This window comes from Perca fluviatilis, chromosome 19, assembly GCF_010015445.1.
Source record: "Perca fluviatilis chromosome 19, GENO_Pfluv_1.0, whole genome shotgun sequence".
Taxonomy (NCBI): domain Eukaryota; kingdom Metazoa; phylum Chordata; class Actinopteri; order Perciformes; family Percidae; genus Perca; species Perca fluviatilis.
The window spans coordinates 18,315,842-18,341,573 of NC_053130.1; the positions used below are offsets into that span (position 1 = coordinate 18,315,842).

Below are 25,732 nucleotides of genomic sequence, written 5' to 3' on the forward strand. Positions count from 1 at the left end.
TAAAAATAATCATTAGCTGCAACCCACCATTCGTAAATTAGGCAAAGCCTCTGTGCATATATAAGCTTACAACTTAAATATTAAACACCCAACTCTGTGCTTGCGTTTGCTCTCTGAACATACCCCAATAGTGGATACATACCTTAAAGAGACACAAACAATGCATATACTCAGTAATGTTTTAATAAATATTTAAAAAAAAAATTCTAATGTGAATAGGCGTATATGTTACATGCATTTTGTAGAGAATAAGACTAATTCATGAAATCATGTGACCAAGACAAATCCCATCAGAGACAGTTCATCATTCAAATTAAAAAAACAATGCTATCATACATTTGTAGTGAAGACTTGAAAGATAGAAGACTCAATACAACAATATGCTACTATACCTAACCAATGCTTTTTAAAGTAGGTTTAGTGAAGTAACTGGATAACTTTGCTTAATTAAACCCTGAACAATGTTCCAGTCCAAGTTAGAGTTTGTCTTAGTCATCCAGATGAACCAGTACTCTTGCTTCTTGAAACATCCACAACCCCAGGATGACACCTGAACGGGGTTAAAGGTTATTCAGAGTGTGTCTTATGTTATGCTGTATAGTAACATGTTAACAGGGCTACAAAGTTTATAGCACATAGTTTTAATGCCCTAAGAATCTGTGGCGAACCGTGGCCCTGGAGCCTGGGTCTTCAATAGGATCATGGGACAACACGTGGCAAAAAACAAATCAAACTAAAAAAGATAACAGCCAGAGCTCACATGGTTCTGCATATAAGGGTTTCTATTGCCCTAAATGGCTTCACAACACACAAAGGCCATTCCGAAAAAAATTGATCAAAAAAGCTGGCTACTGCATAAGGCATCACTACATTTAATTGGCATGTGAGTGTCGAACCATAAAAATGATACAAGCAAATTATATTGACTTATTTCACATACATGTTTTTAGCTGGAATGGAAGTAAAAGGTCTAGAATATTTATTTAGAAATAGATCCAATCCAGTGTTTTCTATCTTAGACCTATTTATTTTAACAAGGCACAGCACATCAGTCAGTTGCACGAACAGGCGTGGCGTGACTTTTTCACTAGGTGGGGCTAGACCATAGAAATAAAATGGGTTTAGATTTCCAGTTTAGGTGTAGTAAGAGATGTCCTGAACTCAAATATATCAGTCATCGTCTGGGATTATGGAGCAAAGTCGTTTTTATAGGCGCTCCAATTTTCAGATTTGAGGTCATGTTACGGTGGAGGTATAGGATTTTACTTAGAAAAAACGTTAAATTCATAGCTAGAGTAAAAAAAAAAAAAAAATTTCATTATAAGTGTATTCAAAGATGTCCTCCACTCAAATATATCAGTCATTGTCTGGAATTATGGACCAAAGTCTTTTATAGCACCTCAAGTTCCGATTTGAAGTCCTTTTACAGTATACATGTGGGACTTTTACTTCGTAAAACCTCCAGATTTAAAGAGTAAAATTGTTTTTCAGCATAGGTGTAGTTAGAGATGTCATTAACTTAAATATATCAGTCATTGTTTGGAATTATAGAGCAAAATCTTTTTTATAGCCCCTCCAGTTTCAGATTTTAGGTAATTTTACAGTAGAGGTATGTCATTTTACTTTGAAAAATCTCCAAATTTATACAACAAAAATGTTTTGTTTGTAGTTTTAAATTGTTATTCTAGTTTTGATAATGACCATTGTTGTTCCTTTTTATCAATTTCACTCCCAATTCCTTTTACACACCTTTTCCAGGTTTTTAACTGCTCTTCCCCCGATCGAAAGATGGTTAAAACACCTAGGTGGCGTTGTCGGCCCCATTTTTTAACATTATCTTGACCCTTCCCCTACCACCAGTCCCCTGTTTACATTTGTTACATGTATTTCGCATCATACCTGAGTCACTCTGAGTCCAGGGGTTACCTGAATAATAAATGCCTAATACATCAATGTGCATTGGAATGCTATTACAATTATAAAGTGTCTTTTTATCAGCCAGGAAGCGAAAGAATGAGCACGACTTATGCTTGTGGGAGTAACGTTACATCCCTGTACGAAACCCACATGCATCCTAGCTTCAACGAGACGTCCCTTATGCGTCTTTGGGTGTGTTCCGATTAAGAATTTTCACAGTCTTATACTTCAACTACGACTAACTGAGACTTACTTGACTTGCAAAATTATCTTTTAAATTGACGAACATCAAATGTGCAATTCATTGCTCGATTCAAACAGGATTAAGTAATTAATTGTCTCTCGCCATTCATACGTACACGCTTTTTTCTCTCGAAATAAGGTCCCATGGTCCACCGGAAGGGGACTTTACCTCTCTATTTATCCGCCCACTTGTTGAAAGAAATCACAGGTTCATGGACTCAAATTTGTCACTTCAGTACAGCCTGGTTGGATATTAGTGAAGATAGTAACATGACTCTCCAACCTCTTAAACCACATTAACAACAATTAAAACTAATGTAAATGAATGATGCATTAAAGATGAAATTAATAAGAGACTGGTTTTAAAAGGTCCGATGGCATGAAAATTTCACTTTATGAGGCTTTTTAACATTAATATGAGTTCCCTCAGCCTGCCTATGGTCCCCCAGTGGCTAGAAATGGTGATAGGTGTAAACCGAGCCCTGGGTATCCTGCTCTGTCTTTGAGAAAATGAAAGCTCAGATGGGCCGATCTGGAATCTTGCTCCTTATGAGGTCATAAGGAGCAAGGTTACCTCCCCTTTCTCGGCTTTGCCCGCCCAGAGAATTTGGCCCACCCATGAGAGAGAGACATCATGGCTTTCAAACGAGCAAAGTGGCAGTTGGTCAAGGGCACACACCCACTTCCCTCCCCCCTCTCCTCTTCAATAGCTACAGACACATGGCACATACTAAGAAAAGCTCATTGTGGAACTGGCTCTAGTGGCTGTAATTCTGCACCAAGGCTGAATTTTGGGAAAGAGACTTCAGATACAGTATTAGGGGACCACTAAGGTCTATATAAAAGCATTCAAAGAGCACCATGTCATGGGACCTTTAATTGTAGCATTTGTAACATTTGACAACATTGGACAAAAGTGCACTGAATTGTTTAATGTTTTGGGCTTTAATTGAATTCTGAGCAAACTGAACAATGTTTTTTGTCCTTGTTAAAAATAAAGTACAGGAGGCCACAACTTTACGTTATTTTTCACTGTGAATTTGGAGTGCTGTAAATAAATATACAGGCGGTCAACTATATGGCAATAATAAAACATACCGAAAAACAAGAATTTCAAAATTGGTATTGTGTATTTTATTACACAGCCCATACATGTGTACAATAATAAATGTAAATTATGAATCACTCGCCAATGTGATATACTTTAACTGCATATCCCAGAAGGTTGCAGGGCTTTCCCTGAGCTCTAACTTTACAAGGACTGTTTGATCAGTGATAAAGAAAAAAAATGTTTTTTGACATACCAGTATAATTACTTAGGATCGCTTTTGAGGTATCTGTTTTGTTGTCTGTCATGACTGTCCAGTACCCATTTACATGGTATTTCTGGCTATTGCATTAAGAGTGCGGACCTTTCTCACATCTGTCACCTTCAGGCCGTACTCAGGTGCTGAGAAAGTAGCTCCCATCGTCACACAGGTGTTCCTACACATGGAAACAATATTAGACAGACAGCAACAACACAAATAGTTCATTATTTTATTTTTATTCCCTTGAAATCTTGTAATATATGCAAGCATGGGAAAAATCATACATACCTGAACTTCATGGCAGAATCCCTACTGGAGCGGGCTGAGCAGTGAAACTCTTCAGCTCCCGACCCCTCTAAAATTCTCTGCAGGTTCCTCTCATTAATACCCCCTCCTGTATCAAACAGTTTTTTTATAAATAAAAAATAAAAATAAAAACATAGTTATACATTTTACAAGAGAAAAGTAAAAATACTAACCTGGCATGATGGCAATTCTCCCTTTAGCCTGTTGAGTGGAAGAAAAGGTGGAGAGTAGGATATAAGAATGGTAGTAAGGGAGAGACATAAGCTGCTCACCTACAATGACTTCGCAAAAGAGATAAATAGCCCTGCCATCTTCATATGCTTGCATGCAAACATGTATGTGTACATTTAATTTATACATACTTGTTCAATAAGCCGTTTAATGAGAGGGAGTCCCTCCAAAGCAGAATTGTCACAGCCACTTGTCAACAGACGCTGGAACCCTAATGATATCAGTGTCTCCAGAGCAACCACTGGGTCATTAACCATGTCAAAAGCTGCAGTAGGAGCAATATAAGTTTCATAAAATGAGTTCAAAAGTCTTTAGAGGCTCGATGAAATCACTCTAAAAAGGGCTTTACGGCTTTGTGATATCTTTTGTAATCTAGTTGCTAGCAGCTGCATGACATTTTCAAAAGCTTTAAGTCTACAACTGATTGAAGGGAGAAGAATGTTACCTCGGTGGAAGGTGATGGGCAAAGGTCGAGCAGCAGCTAGTGAGCAAAAGGTGACAATCAGAAAAATACATGGAACAATACAAAACCCCAAACAAAGTAAAAGTAATAAAAGTGTTGCACATTCTGAATATTTGTTTCTCTTTTTGTGTGCCTACATGCTTTCTATGGCTAGTTGTTTATTCAGTGCAGCATCCTCAATAAGACATTTACTTTACTTTTTACTGTGAGTCACTGCCAACACAATTTTCTTTGTTATGGATTATTGCTACAATATTTTTTCTCTCTGACTAGCATTTTATTTCAGGAAAAAAATCGCAGTGTATTTTTGAAATATTTAAGCAAATTTATGAAATATAAAAAAATAAATAAAAAAACAGGAGGATGACATCTGGAATAAATCAAAGACTATTTCATAGAACATATGCTGTATATTATACATACATATAATATATAGAGAAAGGGCAAAAGGTCCTTGTGTACCTTTGCCCTGGTAATTAAGGGGCAAACACTTTAAGTTGTCATTGCAGAAAAAGCGCAGGTGTTACGTATAACGTTAATGTCTAAATTCAATTTAAGGGTTCCAGTAGGACATATAAGTAATACACCTACAACTGGAACAGCTAAATGGAATACATCCATCCAAATATCAACAGGTGATGCTGAGGATGAATTTTATTTTGTATATCCAATATTTTTTGTATATATTGCCACATGTTTAATGCTCTAAGGAGTCCAATATTAAAACAATTTGAAAAAGGAATGCTGATTTGTTTTGTTTGTGTGAAGGTAGTCTCGCATTGCCAGACCTTCCTCCACAACGCTGCGGAGGAGGATCTGGCTAGTCCACACAGCATTTTGGGATGGGAGAAAGATGTGCTCTGGTTTATTGGCATTTTTTTAAACAAATCACTATCGGCTTGGTGCTGTACGGAGCAACGGCGCCTCTGCAAAATAGCCTCGGGAAGGTGGAACATGTGTACATTCAAAAGTTGTTTTAGTTGTGCAACAGAAAACTCAGATTGGACAGATAGTCTAGCTAGCTGTCTGGATTCACACTGCAGAGATCTGAGAAAAGGTTAACCATAGTCGTCATAAATCGACCCGAGACTTTAAAATGCCAACACAAAAGGAAGCCCAAGGCAACGGATATCCGACCTAAATTAGTGAAATCCAGAGCAATCCTGGAAGTGGAACGTCGTGGATATCGACTAGTGTGAAGGTAATATTTTGAAAAGGCATTTTAGTGAGGATGTTTTTGTTCTGGCAAGATTTAAAGAAAGAACATGGCAGCTAAGACAGAGTACCTTTCTGTTATGTAAACGGGATCTTGTGTAGAACTGTACATCATGCTCTGTTAAGGGAGCATCTTTGTTGAGTTATTTTTTTTATTTTTATTTTTTTTTTTAAATAGTGCCTTGTAGGCCCATACAGATATGTTCAAGTAAACAGGCAGACAATACCCAGTAACTCCATACAGAGCTCCGCATCCACCTGTCCATCCTCTGTCAGGGCTCCCAGCACTAGTCCGTCGGCCCCGTGGCTCTTCATCAGCTCTATGTCCTTCCTCATCACCTCCACTTCCTGGTCTGAGTACAGGAAGTCCCCCCCACGAGGCCTTATCATCACATAGACAGGAATTTTGACATTCTGCTTCACAACCTGCAACAGACCTGTGGCAAAACAAAAATGGTGGCATATGTGATTGTGTGTTCTTGTTGATGGTCTCAGCAGATACTCAAGAGTTTAGGGTTGTGTATGAATATTTGTACAGAAATAAACTGATCCACCTTGACTGGGAGTGAGTCCTCCCTCCAGAAGACTAGAACACAGTTCAAGTCGACCTGCACCTGTCAGCAGAAAAAAACGCTCAGACTGCACCTATGTTCCCTTTATGGTCTGTGATCTTTGAAAAATATAATAACACTGCATGCCAATTAATTACTACTTAAATGGTCTGATTGACGGCAACATTTTCAACCTACAATTGGCTGTATTACTACCTCTAGAGCAAGTAGGTCATGGTGGGTTTACAGTTTTTGCCGATTGCTTACACACTGAAAGTGAACGCTTAGACAAAAGCATCAAAACCTAAACTTTTTGTAACCATGCCTTAAACAAAGGCACCAAAAGTACAAACCAGTTTTCTGCTTTGCGTTTTGTTTGCAATTCTGCAACACACTTCTTGCAAAACACTACACACTGTTTCTTACATTAGGAACTCTGTTCAAGATTGAAAACTCTTGCAAACATGTCTGACGTAGGCAAAAGTGTGGCAGGCCCAGCGACCTCCAAAATGAGACAGTCCTAAAACAAAACATTCCTTTATCACGCAGCTGTCTATACTCCTTGTGACCTATGAATGACCTGATGTTGCCTAAGCTTTCCCCATAGTCTCATCATACCATAACATGGTGTTTCCGGTAATTTTGCTTGTGATCTGAAAGAGGCAATGTGGCCAAACCCTTTTTGTTTACAGTAACATACATAGCTGTATAGTAACAAAGTAGAACTACTTCACTACTCTACTTAAGTACTAAAAAGCTGTATCTGTACTCTACTGGAGTATATTTTTTTCTCCTACTTCCACTTTTACTTGAGTACATATTTTCAATGAATGAAATACTTTTACTCCGATACATTTTTTATGTGCTGCATCGTTACTGTTACTGTTGTGAATTCCTCAGTAACGAAGACGGTAGGTTACAGTGTGTGTACGTTAGTTACGTACGCTAATTACTTTTAATTTACGTAAGAAATCCCTGAGATCTCGTCGTGTTTCTTTTCATTACAGTTGCCCGTTCAGAAGTCAGAGACGATGTAAGTTTGTACTCTATTTAGCTGTTGTTGCAGCAGATGAAGCTATGTTGTTTGTCTGCAAGGAGTACTGAATGTTAACCGTTTGACCCTGTGATGTGAAGCTGCTAGTTTATCTGTTTTTTGCTAGCTTGCTAACTTTCCTGTACATCCGTAGACAGTAGTGTACACATCACACGTTACTACTACTAGCTGTGTGATACGTTCTTTGGGGCTTTAATCGTTACTGTGCTAGAGAGGATGTTCATTTTACTTGCACAGTGTGATAATTGTACATTTTATTTCAGTATTTGTTATTTTTAATATACATTTAATATTTGTTAATTCCTTTGGTTACAGCCTTAGGCTTAACATTTAAAATTATATAAACAATATGATATTCAAACTTTTGACATAATAAAAATTTATATTAACTAAATAACACAATACTTGTACTTTTACTTTACTACTTGCAATCCCTAAAAGTAGAAAAAAATTTGAATACTTTAGTACTTCTACTGCTTAAAGAGCACTTCAACGTCTACTCAAGTCACTTTTTTTTAATAGAGCACTTGTACTTTTACTCAAGTATGGGTCTCTAGTACTTTATACACGTCTGGTAACCTACTGTATTGATTACTGTACTGTAATTCTACTTTTCTTTGTATTTTCTGTGTAAAAACCTGCAACGGGAAAAACTTTAAATGTATAAAAAACATTCTGAAGCCTTTCCATTTTGCGTTCCTTTAAATGTAAGTAGATGTTTTGTACTGGAACAATCTTTCACAGAAGCCTGTATGATAAAGTATACAAAAGTACTAGAGCAGTGTTTTGTATAAAGTACATACATGTGTTGTTGCAGCTTTGAAAGAGTAATTCAAGTGCTGCATGTGTGTATAATTTTGTTGCAAAAATGCCATTTTGAACATTTTAGTTTTTTTTGAACATTGCAGTTTCATCTTCACATAGAAGAGATCTTTATCTCCAAGTGTTGGGTCTTATTTGGCTTGTGTGAAGAGTTTTGACAAAATGAGCCACATTTCCGCAACACGCGTGTAAGCAATCGACAAAAACTGTAAAAAAAAACAAGTGTTCACTAACACAGTAACGCTACCAACCTCCTCGTTCAGCATTGACAGCAGACTCCACGGAGTCCACACACGCCTCCATTAAAAAACTCTCTGCCATCCTGACAGTCTGGACAGTGAGACAGAAAGACAGACACGCCAGAAAGAGATTAATTGTGAATGTGTTAGCTAGGTAAAACTTCCACAATCATTTAGCTATGTTTTCACTTCCACAAACAACTACCTGTCCAATCCACTTCCTATCGATTCATAGGACCATATCAGTCGATTGGAAACGATATGAAGACAGTAGCGTACATGCTGTTTAGGTGACTAACTTCAGCTAGGCTCCCTTCACCCAGCCAGCACTCATACTTATACACCCATGAGCCAGCCACGACAGTGGTAAGCGTTTCCCGGATAGTTGAATTTCAAACACAGTGTCTAGCGGATGAACGGTGTACTGGTTATGCACGTTATGCCCTGCAGTACTACTGGGCCATTAGGAAGGAGGGTGACCGCCCATGCGGGATACGCTAAGACATAAAACATGCACCAACCGTCTTTCGATAATAACATTTAGAAAATATTACATATTTCAATTGTATCTGTTGGGTATCGTGTTTACCGCATGCATGTATTTATTAAGATAACGGTTTTCCGTCTTTGAAATTCCATATGTGCTTGTCAATTTGTTGTGACGTCAGAGGTCGAAGTTGAACTGGTAACGTTAGGTAACAGGAAACGATGGTGGTGGTGTAACATACTGTCTATGGTAACAGTCGGCTAACGTTACAGCTTTTACCTTCATCTTTTACTACAGCACTGCAGGACCATCCCAGACTAGCTAGAGCTCAAAGATGTTTCTCTCTTCAATACGGACAACCATTTTTTGCGGTTGCAGAAATGCCGGCAAGGGATTTCAACACAGCAGTGTGAGTAGCGCTAATGTTAAGCATGAAAAGGTCAGGCACTGCAACCAACTTTAACAGTCTATGACTGCAACACGATAACGTTACTTACTTCACTGACCTCCCATCATCCCGATGTAACAGCGTTTAACGTTACTGTCAAATTAACGTTAGAGCTAGAAAATAAACAGAGTTTATTAATGAATCAATATTATAAATTTCAACTCAATATAACGTTGCAATGTCCAATAACTACATTTCCTCAACGACCATGAGACATCAAACCAACCCACCTGCAATCCTTTTGTCCAGATCTGCTGAATCTCTTGACTGGTCATCAGTAAATGTAGAAGTTAGACAGGAGAAAAAGGAAGTGTCATGGTCATATGTGATATGGTCAAAAGTATGTACACCAGAATATTACACCCATATGTGATTGGTATTGCCTTCTAATACCATGGTATGCTGCTTTAAAAATCTCCACTCTTCTGTGAAGAATTTGAGTTTCAGTTCATCCTAAAGTTGTTGGTCAGGGTAAAGTACAAGTCAGGGCTCTGTGCAGGCCAGTCAAGTTCTTCCAAACTAAACCGGACCTGGCTTTGTGTAAGGGGACATTTTTGTGTGTCATGTAACAAACTTTACCAAACACTTTTCTTTGATATATCATTGAATGCTGTGGAATTAAGATTTCTCTCTAATGCATTTTAATATTTATTTTGTTAGCAAGGTAAATGTGACTGTTTTCTCCTTTTTATTTACAACATCAGCGGAGTCCACAGCTACGACAATGGCTTGTGAAGAGAGGTCAGAGCACTTTCACAGCGGAGGCAGGGGCCTCCTCCACCCCGGCAGCAGCTACTGTCCCCAACGCTGCCACAAATCGCATAGTAGGACGCTGGTTACTCGGCTGCAGTGGGCTGGTGGTTGGGGCAATTGTCTTGGGTGGTGTCACAAGGTATAATTACTTAAAAGTGGTGTGAATGTGTCAGTCCTCATTGTATTGGAGTGGTGTTGATAGGTACTTACTATACATATTTGTTTCAATCAGGCTAACAGAATCTGGGCTTTCCATGGTTGACTGGCATCTAGTGAGAGAGATGAGGCCACCTCAGTCCCAAGCAGAGTGGGAGGCTGAGTTTTCCAAGTACCAACAGTTTCCTGAATTCAAAATGTAAGGCCCCATCTTTTCTGTTTATTTTATCAAGACACACTTTTAAAAGCACCCCAACACTATTAATTAAAACACAGGTATTTAACCTGCTATCATTTTGCTTGACGTGTCTATTAATTCACTAATGCTAATGCTTGACAACAACTAAATTTAAAGGTCCCATGACATGGTGCTCTTTGGATGCGTTTATATAGGCCTTAGTGGTCCCCTAATACTGTATCTGAAGTCTCTTTCCTGAAATTCAGCCTTGGTGCAGAATTACAGCCACTAGAGCCAGTCCTACAATGAGCTTTCCTTAGGATGTGCCATTTCTGTGTCTGTAGCTATTGATGAGGAGAGGGGGGGGCAAGGTAGAGGGTGGGGGTGTGGCCTTGACCAATTGCCACTTTGCTTGTTTGAAAGCCATGATGTCTCTCTCTCATGGGTGGGCCAAATTCTCTGGGCGGGCAAAGCAGAGAAAGGGGAGGTAACCTTGCTCCTTATGACCTCATAAGGAGCAGATTCCAGATCAGCCCATCTGAGCTTTCATTTTCTCAAAGGCAGAGCAGGATACCCAGGGCTCGGTTTACACCTATCACCATTTCTAGCCACTGGGGGACCATAGGCAGGCTGGGGGAACACATACTCATGTTAAAAAACCTCATAAAGTGAAATGTTCATGCCATGGGACCTTTAAGTCTGTAATATTTTTAAAAGTCATGTAGACAGTTTTGTCACATCAGCAGTGTTTCTAAACCCAACACAAACAGGTCACAGCTTTCACAATTGCGTAACTATATATACACTTAGTGACATGTAGTAAACAAAAGTATGGGTTGGTCCTTACTGGAAAGATGAATTTTCTGTTGTCATTATGTTTTCCCAGAATGAACCATGACATGACGCTGCCAGAGTTTAAGTTCATCTTCTACATGGAGTGGGGTCATCGTATGTGGGGAAGGCTGGTTGGACTTGCATACATCCTCCCTACCATTTACTTCTGGAGGAAAGGATACTTCACTCGCTCCATGAAGGGAAAAGTGCTTGGGCTTTGTGGATTTGTTTTCTTCCAGGTAAGACTCGATACAGCTACGGTGTTAGGAGAGTATCATACTGTACCTCACTCTTAGTGCTCGGCGCACTGTTTTATTTGTCAGGATTAGCATTGTGAAGCTAGTCGTGTGTGTGTGTGTGTGTGTGTGTGTGTGTGTGTGTGTGTGTGTGTGTGTGTGTGTGTGTGTGTGTGTGTGTGTGTGTGTGTGTGTGTGTGTGTGTGTGTGTGTGTGTGTGTGTGTGTGTGTGTGTGTGTGTGTGTGTGTGTGTGTGTGTGTGTGTGTGTGTGTGTGATCCCAGGGCCTTTTGGGGTGGTACATGGTAAAAAGCGGTCTGGAGGAGAAGCCTGAGTCTCATGACATTCCGCGTGTCAGCCAATATCGTCTGAGTGCTCACCTTGGTTCTGCCTTGTTGCTTTACTGCGCCAGTCTCTGGACAGGGCTCACTCTGCTGCTGCCTGCACAAAAGGTAGAGAGGCAGTGTCTGGCCTACAGACCACCTTTGATAATATCTGTCTACATCAAACATAATACAGTTTAACAGTTTAACCTGTGTGAGCAAATGTTTTTTTTTTATCCACGACGGCACCTCTTTCCCAGGTGGCAGAAACCAAACGTCTCATGCAGCTTAGGAGGTTTGCGAAGGGTACTGGTGGACTCGTCTTCCTTACTGCTCTTTCAGGTACCGTTAGATCCTTTGTGAATGCAACGTCACAAACATAAATATGTGAATGCATGTCTATATATTGATAAGATTGCTTTCAGTTTCAAGCCTGCTTAATGATGCACATAGATTCTTAGCTAGTTGTCATATTTAAAGCTAAGTTAGTACAGTACATTTACAGTAAAGCATGTTCAGAAAGTCAAAAGGGGATAAAATAAATTGTAAAAGCTTTACATTTTACATTAAAGGCTATTGTATGAAATCTAATGTTGCAGACTGATAAGATAAGATACAGTAGATGTTTCCTATATATATATATATATATATATATATATAATTAATTAGTGCTGTCAGTCAAACGCAAACCCATTTGATGGCGTCAATTTTTTTATCGCGAGATTAACGTTCTTTTTGGCCCAGCAAACTTTGTAGTTTTTTCACATGCTGTTGCAACAACTAGTAATGTTAGAAAAACTACAACACCACACCGGATCTAGCTAGACCGGAAACAAAACAACATGCACGCTGTACACTTGTTTGCACTTGCTTGGGAGCCGGTGTGCCAGTTTAGCTGGTGATCCTGTTAACTGGTGATATTTGCATGAAATCAGTGAATATTCAACAAGGCCCTGCCCTGCGTTCTGCTCTGCCTCCGCCCCTCGAGGTTCACATTTTCACAAGGTGTTTGCAAGTGAGACCAAATAATGGATATCGCTGAAAACATCACCAATTTATGTGTAATGTAATGTGTAACGAAACACACGGATCTAGCTGGGATTCGAACCTTGGATGTCATGGACAAAAAAAGTTAACAGACTACCTTCTCCATCATCTATACCACTACACACTGCTGAAATGATGTTGTGATTTCTATCTATATATTGGACTTTTAGTCTACGTTAACACAGGTTAACATATGAGAGAAATATACGCCCATGATAACTGTTGATATCACAATTTAACATGGGCAAATGCAAGCCTGGAAACAGTAAAGTAGGTTCATCTTTGCCTCACATACCGAAAACTAACTGATGTACAACAAACGTGTATGACCCCACTTAACACTTTATTCCGTTTTGGGGGTAAAAATTAAACACATCAGTCATGCACAAACGTGATCATTTATCACTGTTATTAATGTGAAGGCCTATCTCAGCACAAACTCTCAAAATTATTATAGTTGTGTTTAATTTCATTAGACCCATATTAGGGTATGTCTGTGTCGACCCAGAATCGCGATTTTTGTCTTATAGTAGCCTATACAATATTGTTATGGCCATTTAATGTTTTGTAGGAAAGTGCTGATCCTCGTTTTCTCTCCGGCGACTTAGTGTTATCTTAGTCGCGGTTAAGTTATGAAGTGAGTTGCAGCAAAAGTCTTGTGAAGTTTGATGTGAAGAACATATGAAGCTTATTTTCTCAGTTTGACTTTTATTTATCCCGCACATCATTTGTTGACCTACTTTGATGACACAAAATGGTCATTATGTATATATGATTACAAAACTTTGATGTACTGAGAGAGTTTGATAACATTCATATGTTGCTGTTTCAGATTCCTAATATGGGTCTAATGACATTAAACACAACTATAATCAGTTGACTTGTGGCCCAGGTTGAAAGAGACTGTTTGTGCTGAGATAGACCTACACATTCTTCGTATGAGATGGCCCACACTAACAATGATAAATGATCACGTTTGTGCATGACTGATGTTTTATTGTTACCCCCAAAACGGAATAAAGTGTTAAGTGGGGTCATACACGTTTGGTGTACATCAGTTAGTTTTTGGTATGTGAGGCAAAGATGAACCTACTTTACTGTTTCCAGGCTTGCATTTGCCCATCTTAAATTGTGATATCACCAGTTAACATGGGCGTATATTTCTCTCATATGTTAACCTGTGTTAACGTAGACTAAAAGTCCAATATATAGATAGAAATCACAACATTATTTCAGCAGTGTGTAGTGTAGTGGTATAGATGATGGAGAAGGTAGTCTGTTAACTTTTTTTGTCCATGACATTGAATATTCACTGATTTCATGCAAATATCACCAGTTAACAGGATCACCAGCTAAACTGGCACACCGGCCAAAGAGTAGTCCCAACCGGCTTTGGTAGTACATACCAGCAAACTAGTCGCTTTTCGACAAAAATCGCCGACCATTATCTACCGGACCAAATAGCAACGCGGATTTCGGTGCCTTATTTAGGTGCCACTAGATGCCTGCGCTTCTTTCTGATGCTCCGAAATAGACCTGTTCGAGTTGTGATTCACTCGGATCTTTAACCCGAGTCTTTAAATTGACTCACGAATCACGAGTCTCTAGCATCATTAACCCGGTTCAGTTGAGTCCTACTACAATTCAATCTAACATAACAGCGGCACACACAAACCTCTTGCAACATTAGCTTCTACTATTCCTAGCCATCTTAGCTGCAAAAGCTTTATAACTTACAATTTTTTTAAGTTACAGCAACTCCACAAGTCAACTCAAGCGCCTGAGTGAGCAGAGAGACGTCCCGTACCCGCAGACTCAGAGCCTGGAAGCTGCACACCGTGGGATTCACTCGAGAACTCACGAGCCCTTGATGACTCATGAGTTGTTGATGACTTCGTGAGTTCTCGCGAGTCGTTAATCCCGCATCAACTGAATCAGCGCCGCTACGTTGTCATGAGTGGATCTGATTCAGATGAGCGGAGCGCGACGAGTGCAGCTTCTCCTCGAGCTCAGAGTAAAGCAAATCAACAACAAAAGCCATTCTTTCACTTCTGAAATAACATACAATGTTCTGTACGTAGCCTAGCTAGGCCTACTGTAGGTTTGGTGTATAAATGTAGTATATTAAAATGCAATTAGGTTGAGCAGACAGTCCGAAACATTATAAGCTCGCCTCGCCGACAACTCATGTTAGTTTTTTTTTACTTCACAAAACTTTATTATTCAAATACAGATGCACATACACATTTAAAACATTAAATGCATACAGTGCATACATGAAAAAGGGGCGCATGGAATTTACATTAAAGAGATTTTAAAGGGGTGATAGAATGCAAAACCGATTTTACCCTGTCATAGTTGAATAACGACAGTTCGGTGGGTAAACAGGACATAGATAGAAGCTCAAAATCCCATTGACACCCTTTTACTATGAAAATTTCATATTTTGAAACTGCCGCTGAAAACGGGCGAATCCCAACAAAGCTGGAAGTTGACGTCAACCTCCCAAAAACCGGAACCTTTGTCAGCCCATGGGTGTATTAAGAGAACGGTCACGCCTAACATTTACATATGCTACACAACTGACCTGAGATCAGTTAGTCTTCTGAATCTAGGTCGCAGATCTCAGAAAATTTATACATTGTTCATATGCTATTTTACCATTAAATTCACTTCTGAGAATTTTGTGCGAGAAATCAACTACTTAGAGGTCAAAATGACGGGCCTTTACCGAAAATTGATGTCTAATTGCAAATTTTGTCCGACTGTGTCGGACTTCAGAGGCTGGTGCTGCCTGTGTTGCTGCCTCGCCGCCTGGCCTGCCTTCCTCCACAGACCCGTGTAAACCGGCTTGCTGTGAGCCCGATTGAGCTCGAACGGGCATGTCGCCCCACAGCGCCTCATACCCGCCAAAGTCACCGTTTGGGCTGGTGGACTACTACCAAACGCCGCTGCTCTGACAGAGCTCCGGGGCCTGCAACTCCCCTCTTCCTGCTAGCTAGCTAAATGCCCGGTGTATGTGGACCGCGAGTACATCGGCATTCGCCAGCATATCTCTTACCACAGATTCTAGTTAATCTTATAATGTGTGTAATTATAATGTGTTGAGTTATTTAAACAAACGATTGGGAAAATAAACGCCTTGTCCATGAGTCTCATTGATAGAGCCTGCGGCTGGATGGAGCTCTATCAATGAGAGCTAGCTAGTCCTCTTAGAATTCCTCTGGAATTCACAAATATTCATTAACTTGAAATCGGACACAGTTGTTAGCTTTATAAAAATATAGTTAGATGTTGTATAAGTGGCGTGGACGAAATTCAAACTGTAAATATAACTCGAATTACGACCAAAAATTAAGCTAACTAGCCGCAATCTGTACACATAGGATTGAAGGGACAGTCGCGCTAACGAAACCCTTACAGCTCACAAATATTCATTAACTTGAAATTCGACGTCGTTTTAGCTTTATAAAACATATAGTTATATGTTGTATAAGTGGCGTGACGAAATTCAAACTGTAAATATAACCGAATTACGACCAAAAATGAAGCTAACTAGCCGCAATCTGTACACATAGGATTGCAGGGACAGTCGCAGCAACGAAACCCTTACAGCTCACAAATATTCATTAACTTGAAATCGGACACAGTTGTTAGCTTTATAAAACATAGTTAGATGTTGTATAAGTGGCGTGACGAAATTCAAACTGTAAATATACTCAAATTACGAAACCAAAAATGAAGCTAACTAGCCGCAATCTGTACACATAGGATTGCAGGGACAGTCGCAGCTCACAAACCCGCGTACAGCTCACAAATATTCATTAACTTGAAATCGGACACCGTTGTTAGCTTTATAAAACATATAGTTATATGTTGTATAGCTAAGTGGCGGCATGTGTGTAACATTTGGTAAGAGATTGCTGGTGTAACAAGCTCGCTGACCGCGCTCTCACACACGGGCCATTTAGCTAGCAGGAAAAGAGGAGATGCAGGCCCTGGCGTTTTGTCAGGGCAGCGGCGTTGGTAGTAGTCCACCAGCCCAAACGGTGACTTTTGGCGCTGGTATGAGGTGCTGTGGGCTGCAGCAGCCGTTCCGAGCTCAATCGAGCTCACAGCAAGCCGGGGTCTGTGGAGGAAGGCAGGCCAGGCGGCGAGCCAGCAACACAGGCAGCTGAACTCCGACACAAGTTTTACCAATTTTATTTGCAATTAGCCATCCATTTTTGTTTGTAAACGCCCCATATTTGAGCTTTATATCGTTTGATTTCCGCATAAAAAAGTCTCAGAAGTGAATTTGGTTAGGAAACATTGCAGTGTCTGGAATATGAGATTCTGTCGCGTTATCTAATGTATGTGTATTGGAGATTCGCTCAACCAATCAGCACACCGACCTCTAATGCGTGTGTATGGCGAGTCGCTCAACCAATCAGCGGCGTCTCTATGTGTGTGTACGGGGCTAAGGCTCAACCAAGCAGCGCGCAGCTCATCTAAATATTCATGACCATACCATATTTGGAAGAAAAGCTCTTGTTACAAATAGGGCCAAAACACAGGGATGCATAAGGGCCAATAAAATATCAACCAGGCCATTTTCAGCCCAACTAATGTTACATACCCCATTAGGAGACCATAAGGAACAGTGTGAAATACCCTATATAATCATTCTATCACCCCTTTAAGTCATTGTAAATGTTCAGAGTCCAGATGGCTTTCTTATTTGTCAGTCCTATTAAAGTTAAAAAATATAATTCCATGTCATTTTTAAATGAATATTCGGTTTTCTTTCAGACCATTTATATTTATGGATTTTTTTTCAAATAAAATTAAAAGATTCTAAATGAAAACATGGCATTTTATCCAAATCAAAAGCTCGCCTTGGATGTAGCATACAATACTGACTCAAGTGATTCAAGTGACTCGCACAACCCGGATCAGTTTAGTGAGTGACTCAGAATAACCTGAATCCTAAAAAGGAATCGAGTTTGCCAGGCCTACTCCGAAAACGGACGTTAGAGGGAACTGAAACATTGCCGCACAGGAGGCCAGTCAACACTACTCTTAGCAGCAGGTAACGTTAGCCTACCATTAGCTAGCAGCTGGATTAAACACGGTTAAAATGTTTACAGCTAAACGGTGTAAAGTGTCTGTATTTCACTGGAGATAATTCCAACACCAGACTGTAGCTGCCGTTGTCTGAAAAACAGTCATGATGTTATGTTGCTCGCTGTTTATATTTTTGAACATACAGAACGGACAAATACAATTGAACAAGGTGCTCCTTTTTTAAATATATATATATATATATATATATATATATATATATATATATATATATATATACATACACATACAGATCTATTTGTAAACATTTTACACAGGTGCTTTTGTTGCTGGTTTGGATGCTGGGCTGGTGTATAACTCCTTCCCTAAAATGGGAGATCGGTGGATCCCAGATGATCTTCTGGCATTCTCTCCAAGCCTCAAGAACATCTTTGAAAATCCCACGACTGTGCAGTTTGACCACAGAATTTTGGTATGTTATTATTTCTACGTAGAAATAATCTTCTGGGCAACATTTCAACAAAAAATGAAAATCCTCTCCTATCCTATTCAGTAACTTGAGAGGCAGCAGTAGGTTGTTGATGGTCCCCTGTATTTATTTTTTTCCAGGCAATCTCATCTTTGACCGCGATTACAGGCCTCTATCTGTTCTCAAGGAGGATGGTGCTGCCCAGGAGGGCTAAGATCGCCATCAGCCTCCTCACAGCAATGGCATATGGACAGGTAGGCTGTCAGTCAGCCCAGAAACATGTCATCTTAAGGCAGCTACACACCGGGCCGATAATCGTCCATCGTCCATCCGAAGGGGCTGTCGGCCTTAATTTTGGCCGACCTGACATGTTCAGTCGGAGACAAGGCAGTCGGGACTCAACCGGAAATGGCGAGCGGAATGAGCGTGACTAGAGTCTCTCAAAATCTGATGAAAATATTTTAATCTGACCTTTGTTGATCTGAAATGAAGACAGATTCAGCAACTGCATGGCCTATTTCTCGCTTAAAATGTTTTCAGAAACATTCAGTGAACTATTTTAGTACAATATGAGATTGTATTCTGAACAAGCCGCCATGACAGTCTGGCTTTGAATTTCCGGAGAAAACAAACCCACAAATAACGCGTTCGTCCAATCAGCTGCCGGTTTTCATTTTTTGGGCAACAATACAGATTAGCGCCGCCTGCTGTTTTTGAGACGTATTACGTCTCGTCTCTTCGGTGTGTTCCGAGGCACTTTTTGGTCCAACTCGGGGAGACTGATCAGTCCGACTGGCAACGAGACGGTTGGCCCTCTGGTTGGTGTGTAACTGCCTTAAAAGTATATTTGTCCTCAGTGTAACTGAACTCTGTGTGTTTATGCTCCTCAGGTTGCCCTCGGTATCAGCACCCTGTTACTGTATGTGCCCACTCCACTGGCAGCAACTCACCAGTCTGGCTCTGTGGCTCTTCTCTCACTGGCCATTTGGGTTCTGGCAGAGCTCCGCAAGATGCCCAAGTGAATGCCTGCTCCTTCATGGACAAATCCAATCCCTACTAGCCACACCTCAAGCCTCTGAGCCAGGAGTGTAAATATGAACAAGGCCTTCAAAGAGAAAAGTGAAAAAATGGAAGCATTGAAACAGAGAAATGTTTCATTTAACACTGGACTATTGTGCATATGCTGAAGCATCTCTACGCTGCAATGTAATCCTTATGTGGTAACAGAATTATTTCATCAGTGTTATTGATAAAAAAAAATGACAAGGCTGTCAATGAGGAACTGACTGAAACATATGTGGATGCATGTTCTCATCAGAAGATGACAAGCACATTGTCAGTTTTTCTCCAGTTTTAATGACACAGCAACAGTGTTTCCAGTGAAGGATACACATATGGTTTGCAGCCAGACAGAATTCTGCAGGAATATAGTAGAGTAGACTGTTTTTGTTCTTGTACACAGTTTAAAACAGGATGTTTTGACTGGAAATTTGGTTACTAAGTAGTTGCTCTGTTGCCTTGTTTGGTCATACACTGTCTGCTAGTTGAATCAGATGTGGCTGTTGGGATTATATGTATAATTATGTACATTTGAGTTATGAACCATTTCTTGCTGACATCATGATGAATTATAAGGTTCAAAAACTGTTGAATTTTGATTGTTGCTTTGTACTGTATCTTAAGAAATGTAAGGCTAAAAGCACTCTTATTTTAATAAAGACAAGTATGTACAGTATTTAAAATTCAAACTCCAGTCCATTTTGCATAGTAACTGTGATTTTTATTGTCTCTGTACAAAATATACATATTTTGAATACGTAATGCAACCAGTTGAGGCTAGCTAACTAGACAGTCAGTACAACGGGTTAGTAGGTTTTCATTGTTCTAGACACAATACATGCGGGTATAGACAGGTTTTACTTGTGGTCAGGAATGGAAGTTAAAAACTATTGGCAAGGAACAATCAGAGCCAAACCGCTTTTTCTCCAGAAAATAAAACAAACGTTAAAACAATGCAGAACATAAAGGAAATTTGCAGGGTTGGAAGTGCATATTTTTCTCAGGGCCTTAGTGCATCCTTATACTGTGCTCTGAGAGGATTGAGAGGTTGGAAGAGTGCAAAGGTGGTGATACGTGGTGGAGAACATTATTGCTATTCCATGTCAGTCTCTGCATTTAAAATACACCATAGTCTATTTAATTACAGCTTGAGTGTCTCGGCTACTTATCCAATCTTACATTTAAGATAAGTTCTAGTCTGAAAAAAAGCTAATAAATAAGTGGTTGCAAATTCTTCAAATGTCTTTTCAATAATGTGTGGGTTTACAACCTAAGACTACACTTCGGTTTGAATGATGCCACTTTACCAAATTACATCCTTTTATCTCTGATTGCCCCTTGCCTATTTACTACACAGCATCTCCCTCTCTCTTCACCCACAGGTGGGCTTTATATACCTTTTTAATGTATATCTTCTCTTTGGTGTTACAGAGAGAGGGAGAATACAGAATGAGGGGGGCATAAAAAAACGTATTAAACCATGTCTCTCTCACCGACACACACACACATACACACTATGCCTCTTTGAAATTGAATGAGCCAAATTTAATGCAACAAGGGTTTTGAATGACATTTCCGATTACAAGAAGTTCACAAATACAATCTGCAATCTAATAAATTCCTCTTGAATGTATATTGATAGACTAGTACGACTGTGGTATGCCAGTCCTGTGTTGTGAGAAGTTGGGATAGTCAAAACAGCTTTTCCGTTTTAGTGCAATCTCCACATTGTACTGCCTAATATCACACCACTGGGAATGCTAGAAAATGTACAACAGTCAATAGACACCTACAGCTAGGACTGTAATAGTTTGGAAGGCTCGGAATTATTCTACCAGAATCCCATGAATAGAGGTGGTTGTTTTCCCATTAGAGTCTCACATAATTAAGATGGATGACATCTTTCTGTTACACATGCACACAAAGGGTGAGGCACCTGTGAATGACTAGGAACAGCAGACAGACAAGCAGACTTTGGAGTATCTCTGTAAATACATAATTGGATATTAGTGACATCATCATGCGATATTGTAATCAGTTCCTCATGGAAAACAACACGTTTGAACCTCCATCTGTAAAGCAAGGGATAGCTTGGATGGAATTTGTTGTTTCCTCAGGAAGTGTCTTTCTCTCTCTCATCCAGTAGATGGCAGTAGATTCATTTCTATTTTTGTTAGCCAGTGCATGATCAGTCTTGCGGCTCCAGGGAAGTGTTACCCACATGCACAGAGGCAGGATCAGATTCACAAATCCAAATCTCAGCCATGACAGGGAAAAGGGGAAAAGTGATCTTAGATCAAGGTTTGGAGGCAACTTCCTCCCTCTGAGTTCAGCCATTACAGGCTGCAATAGTTCCACTCTCAGTAGTAATAAATAAAGTTCAAATAAAACAGGTGCATGTGCCAGTGCCTGTAAGCCCGCTGCTTGCCTTTTTCTCTGTTCCTCTGGGGTAAAACTAAGGTACTGCATGATGAAAAAGGGAGTCTGGGAAACTTCATTGTTGCTTGGAGAAATGTCACTGGGGGTCCAGGAAGAGCGAGAGGGCCTCTTGGTGCCCTCAGGACTGGCAGCTCTCAATAGACACACAAGCACAAGCCTGCAACTCAGAAGACGGCCACACGCTCACACACACACACACACACACACACACACACACAAACACACTGCCCTCCCTGGTGCCAGCCTACTCTCTGGTCCAGATCCTTAGATGACGTTGTCAAACAGCTGCATGGACTGCATGATGTTCTCATCCTAGACAGAGGCAAGGCGTTTAGATACAGAGGCAGTGTAATTTCTCCTTATGTGTTACCCAAATGATTCACACTGGGGAAAGAGAGGATTAAAGGTATAGTTATCCAGTTACAGCTAGTTACATAAAAAAATGCACCAACCAGGACCTCTAAAGCTCACTAATGAACACATTAAATCTCTTATGTTTTATATATACACAAATAAAAATGCAAAATGACAAATTGTGGTTTCACAAAGAGTTACAGGCTGTAAATATTGTATTTCTTAGTCAGTTGCAGTGCCTTCCTGGAGTCATTGAAAATCCTGGATTCCCCCAACTTTCAGTCTTTATGCTAAGCTAAGCTAATCGTCTCCTGTCTCTAGCTGCATACTTAATGCTTAGACATTAACAGGGTGTCAATCTTCTTGAAAATCTACTTTTCCGCCCCACCTTTTTGCATGACTCGATGAACTCTTCTATGGTGACCACCCCGTCTTTATTCCGGTCCATTTTCTGAATGAAAAATATAGCAGCCAAAGATGTGAAAAACACTGTATGTTCAATAATGTTGTACATTATCTTCTTACAGTATTTCTATCAGCAGAATTTCTGTGGTGTTACACAATCATAAATTTATGGGTTAATAGAAAGTAAAGACTGTTGAGTTTGACCTGGAAGAAGCTCTCCACGTGTTCTCTTGGAACATCGTCCTGCATAGTGGGGTATGTGTACTTCCCCATCATGTCATAGATGGACTTCATGATGTCCAACATCTCCTAGAAAGTGAAGAACAAAAGCAAGAAAATCACTAAATCACTTTAAAGCTGGGCCGTAGCCAGGTTTTTAGAAGTACGGAGGTTATGTGTCATAGAGCTTGTTTTTTTACCTTGTTACCTTGTTTGATTAAAAGAAATACATACAGAAATACACTGTTCGTTTTATTTATTTAGTTGGTTAAATATAACACTTGTGACCATTTTATTTCAGTCATGCCCAAAAAGAACTTGGTTATATAATGGTTATAGCCATATATATATACCATATTATATATACACCATATACCACAGGCCAGGGTATGTTTGACATACTCTAGTATTTTGAAATACAACATTTCTAAATAAAAGTTGATGTATTCAGTGATTACTAATATTCTGGCAAACAATTCCTACACTTTATTTCCATCAAAATTAAAATAATTAATTAACAAATACAACAAATTACATTTAACAGGGTGCCTCCACATCCCTAACAATACTGAGGACATGCCCTCATAGTCATTACTGTAGTAGCTACTGCCCTGCTTACAAGCCATTACAGCAAGTAATTCAGAAAAAGCTGTGTAAAGTGTGTGTGTGTGTGCAGCCTGTTCTTATGAACCATACGTTCGAAAAGCTACGAAAAGATAAGCACGGTAATTTGTATGATTTACACGTTTTTTTGCTGTGTGCACCACATTGACTGCTGCATAAGAACGCGGCTGGCTGCGTATTGGTGGTCAGGGGTGATGGGTGGGGGTTAACATACAGGACTTACAAGCCAGGGAGCGTAGTTCGCTTCCCGGGGAAAATATAAGACTTTCACCCGGGAAATGCGTGTTCCTTGGGAGTGTTTTAATACAAAACACGATCTTTTACTAAACTTAACTAGTAGTTTTGGTGCCTAAACTTAACTTTCGTCGACGCATAGCGGTCCATTTTTCTTGCCTAAACTTAACCGTAATCTCCGCCGAAATGACTCGCAGTGCTCTGTACACAGCGCATAGTCACCTATTCTGGGGTAACTAGACCACCAACTACCGCTGACCTGACTGAGCACCACGACCGGCAGCTCATGAGGGCCCAAAAAGATGCTAGAATGAATGGCTGTGGATGCGGGGAAGGGCACATAGAAAATGCCTTTCTACAGGGCCCAGAATTTTGTGCTACACCCCTGTTTTGGGGTAACTTAACCACCAACTACTGCTAACCTGACGGAGCACAGTCGGCGGCACGAAGCTCTGTAGCAACTGCCGCTCTGTAGCACAGAGCTCTGTAGCCGATGTCACGTTACCAGTCGGAGGTCTCCTAGTTTCTCATACGTTTTAGTGTGCATAACTTTTTGTACGATATCATACGAACCTGTTCATGAGAATGTATTGGTGTGTGTGTGTGTGTGTGTGTGTGTGTGTGTGTGTTTTACCTCTTTGGTGATGCAGCCATCTTTGTTTAGGTCATAGAGGTTGAACGCCCAGTTTAACCGGTCATTAATAGTCCCTCTCAGGATGATAGACAGACCAAATACAAAGTCCTGAGATAGAACGGGAACAATTTACTGTATTGTTTTGGCATTACTTAAATCTTAACACAGTAAATGAAGTCAAATCTTGATCACAGCACTAATCTCTCTGGGCAGGTATTTAGAGGGAATACATAGGCCTATTTGTGTTGATACAGCCATGGTGGCACATTTCACCTGAGCACACATTTGCTCTTATCTCTAAAAAGGAAGCTGATACAAGAATAGAGCTCACCTCGAAACTAACTGAGCCGTTCTTGTTAGTGTCGAAGGCTTCAAACAGGAAATGTGCATACATACTTGAATCTGCAAAGGTAGAGACTTACAGTAACCTGTGTGCCCTCGAAACATGAAGCAAAGTCTTTGAACAGCTTGGATTAGCAGCCAGCTAAGCAAAGATATAAGAATAATTTCAAATACAACTGGAGGCGAGTGGTTAACATTTCATCAACCTAAATATCATGAAATGAAAAATTGCCTCGCCTCTTTGCAGTGCATGGGCTATGGTTCAGCATAGCAGATTTATAATGAGTTAATTATGCATTTCCTTGTGATGATTAAAAGCTCCATTTGTACCTCTACAGAATCAAATCAAATGATTTTATTTAAACTTTTACCTTAAGTCTATGAAATGAATGAAAATAGAAAGAATGGAGTAAACTAAAGTAGTATGGACACAGTTGGAGCTCTCCAGGTTTAGCAGTAGGAGTTGACAACTCACCTCCCTGTGGAAAGAACTGGGAGTAAATGGTCTTAAAGTTCTCCTCATTCACCGCACCACTTGGACACTCCTGGGATATGAAATGTGAATTAAGAAATCTCATTAGTTCCCACCTAGCACAATATACAGTATAAAGGACTACACAGTAACTTCAGACATGCCAGACTTAATGCTGCTCTTAACTCCCATAATTATGTAACTAGAACCACAGTTTTTTTTAGGTTTATTTTTTTATTTGCAGTCTGCCTTATCACTCTCTTCTCCAGCCAGACCTACATTTTTGAAGCCCCTGTAGAGGACTTGCAGCTCCTTCTTGGTGAACTTAGTCTGCTCTTGCAGCTTGTCCATGCTTTCAGGGCGATGACACACAGTGGATAACTCAAAGTCATCTTCCACGCTGTCTGTGTGAGGGAGAGACCAGTGTTAGTTTATCATCACTGCACCCACACCAGCCTACAGGACAGCCATGACCTGGCCAACAGATTTGAATTAAGTCATCAAACTCATATTGAGCTCATCATACAGTATAAGTTATTTACAACGTTAATCTTAAAAAAAAAAACACTGATGAATGCAATTTTCTATACATAATTGTGAGGTTA

General features: G+C 40.0%; 3 protein-coding genes across 17 annotated transcripts in view; 1 reads left to right on the forward strand and 2 right to left on the reverse strand.

Annotated features, from left to right (window-relative positions):
- Positions 1 to 165: 165 nt before the first annotated feature.
- Positions 166 to 8,731, reverse strand: cutc (cutC copper transporter homolog (E. coli)). 6 transcript variants are annotated; one of them, XM_039783551.1, is made up of 10 exons: positions 8,557 to 8,731; positions 8,364 to 8,442; positions 6,240 to 6,299; positions 5,944 to 6,038; positions 4,453 to 4,488; positions 4,139 to 4,234; positions 3,950 to 3,977; positions 3,759 to 3,864; positions 3,573 to 3,645; positions 166 to 550 (listed from the first exon to the last, which is right to left on the reverse strand). In XM_039783551.1, exons 2-10 carry the CDS (start codon positions 8,431 to 8,433, stop codon positions 407 to 409), a joined length of 708 nt encoding a protein of 235 aa, XP_039639485.1. In that variant the 5' UTR covers positions 8,434 to 8,442; positions 8,557 to 8,731; the 3' UTR covers positions 166 to 406. The 6 variants fall into 6 exon arrangements, 5 of the variants coding, with proteins under 5 accessions (XP_039639485.1, XP_039639483.1, XP_039639482.1 ...); XM_039783549.1 differs by having other exon boundaries at positions 4,139 to 4,272; positions 5,913 to 6,038; positions 8,557 to 8,727; XM_039783548.1 differs by having other exon boundaries at positions 5,944 to 6,122; positions 8,557 to 8,727.
- A 277-nt stretch (positions 8,732 to 9,008) lies between these two features.
- On the forward strand, positions 9,009 to 20,094 carry LOC120547841 (cytochrome c oxidase assembly protein COX15 homolog). The gene is made up of 9 exons (XM_039783546.1): positions 9,009 to 9,247; positions 9,991 to 10,178; positions 10,272 to 10,394; positions 11,260 to 11,446; positions 11,727 to 11,894; positions 12,026 to 12,107; positions 18,194 to 18,348; positions 18,486 to 18,599; positions 19,236 to 20,094. The coding sequence occupies exons 1-9, from the start codon at positions 9,173 to 9,175 to the stop codon at positions 19,365 to 19,367; spliced, it is 1,224 nt and encodes a 407-aa protein (XP_039639480.1). The 5' UTR covers positions 9,009 to 9,172; the 3' UTR covers positions 19,368 to 20,094.
- Positions 20,095 to 20,103: 9 nt separating this feature from the next.
- The window catches only part of LOC120547843 (Kv channel-interacting protein 2), a 100,108-nt gene continuing 94,479 nt past the window's right edge, over positions 20,104 to 25,732 (reverse strand). For all 10 annotated transcript variants that reach the window (XM_039783554.1, XM_039783562.1, XM_039783559.1 and 7 more), the window contains 7 exons: positions 25,407 to 25,531; positions 25,131 to 25,200; positions 24,645 to 24,715; positions 24,314 to 24,421; positions 22,807 to 22,911; positions 22,586 to 22,648; positions 20,104 to 22,155 (listed from right to left, as the gene is read on the reverse strand). In XM_039783554.1, the coding sequence (XP_039639488.1) occupies positions 22,108 to 22,155; positions 22,586 to 22,648; positions 22,807 to 22,911; positions 24,314 to 24,421; positions 24,645 to 24,715; positions 25,131 to 25,200; positions 25,407 to 25,531 (590 nt within the window). In that variant the 3' untranslated portion in view covers positions 20,104 to 22,107. The remainder of the gene's footprint in view (positions 22,156 to 22,585; positions 22,649 to 22,806; positions 22,912 to 24,313; positions 24,422 to 24,644; positions 24,716 to 25,130; positions 25,201 to 25,406; positions 25,532 to 25,732) is intronic.

Excerpts from the sequence above, each read along its gene's own strand:
- cutc (XM_039783547.1), bottom strand. The coding sequence starts at position 8,433 with ATGGCAGAGAGTTTTTTAATGGAGGCGTGTGTGGACTCCGTGGAGTCT. Across the intron at positions 3,865-3,949 it reads GAGAATTGCCATCATGCCAG|GAGGGGGTATTAATGAGAGG; the intron begins GTTAGTATTTTT and ends TGTTTGATACAG. Across the intron at positions 551-3,572 it reads AGGTGACAGATGTGAGAAAG|GTGTCATCCTGGGGTTGTGG; the intron begins GTCCGCACTCTT and ends AACCCCGTTCAG.
- LOC120547841 (XM_039783546.1), top strand. The coding sequence starts at position 9,173 with ATGTTTCTCTCTTCAATACGGACAACCATTTTTTGCGGTTGCAGAAAT. Across the intron at positions 9,248-9,990 it reads AGGGATTTCAACACAGCAGT|CGGAGTCCACAGCTACGACA; the intron begins GTGAGTAGCGCT and ends TTACAACATCAG. Across the intron at positions 11,447-11,726 it reads GTGGATTTGTTTTCTTCCAG|GGCCTTTTGGGGTGGTACAT; the intron begins GTAAGACTCGAT and ends GTGTGATCCCAG.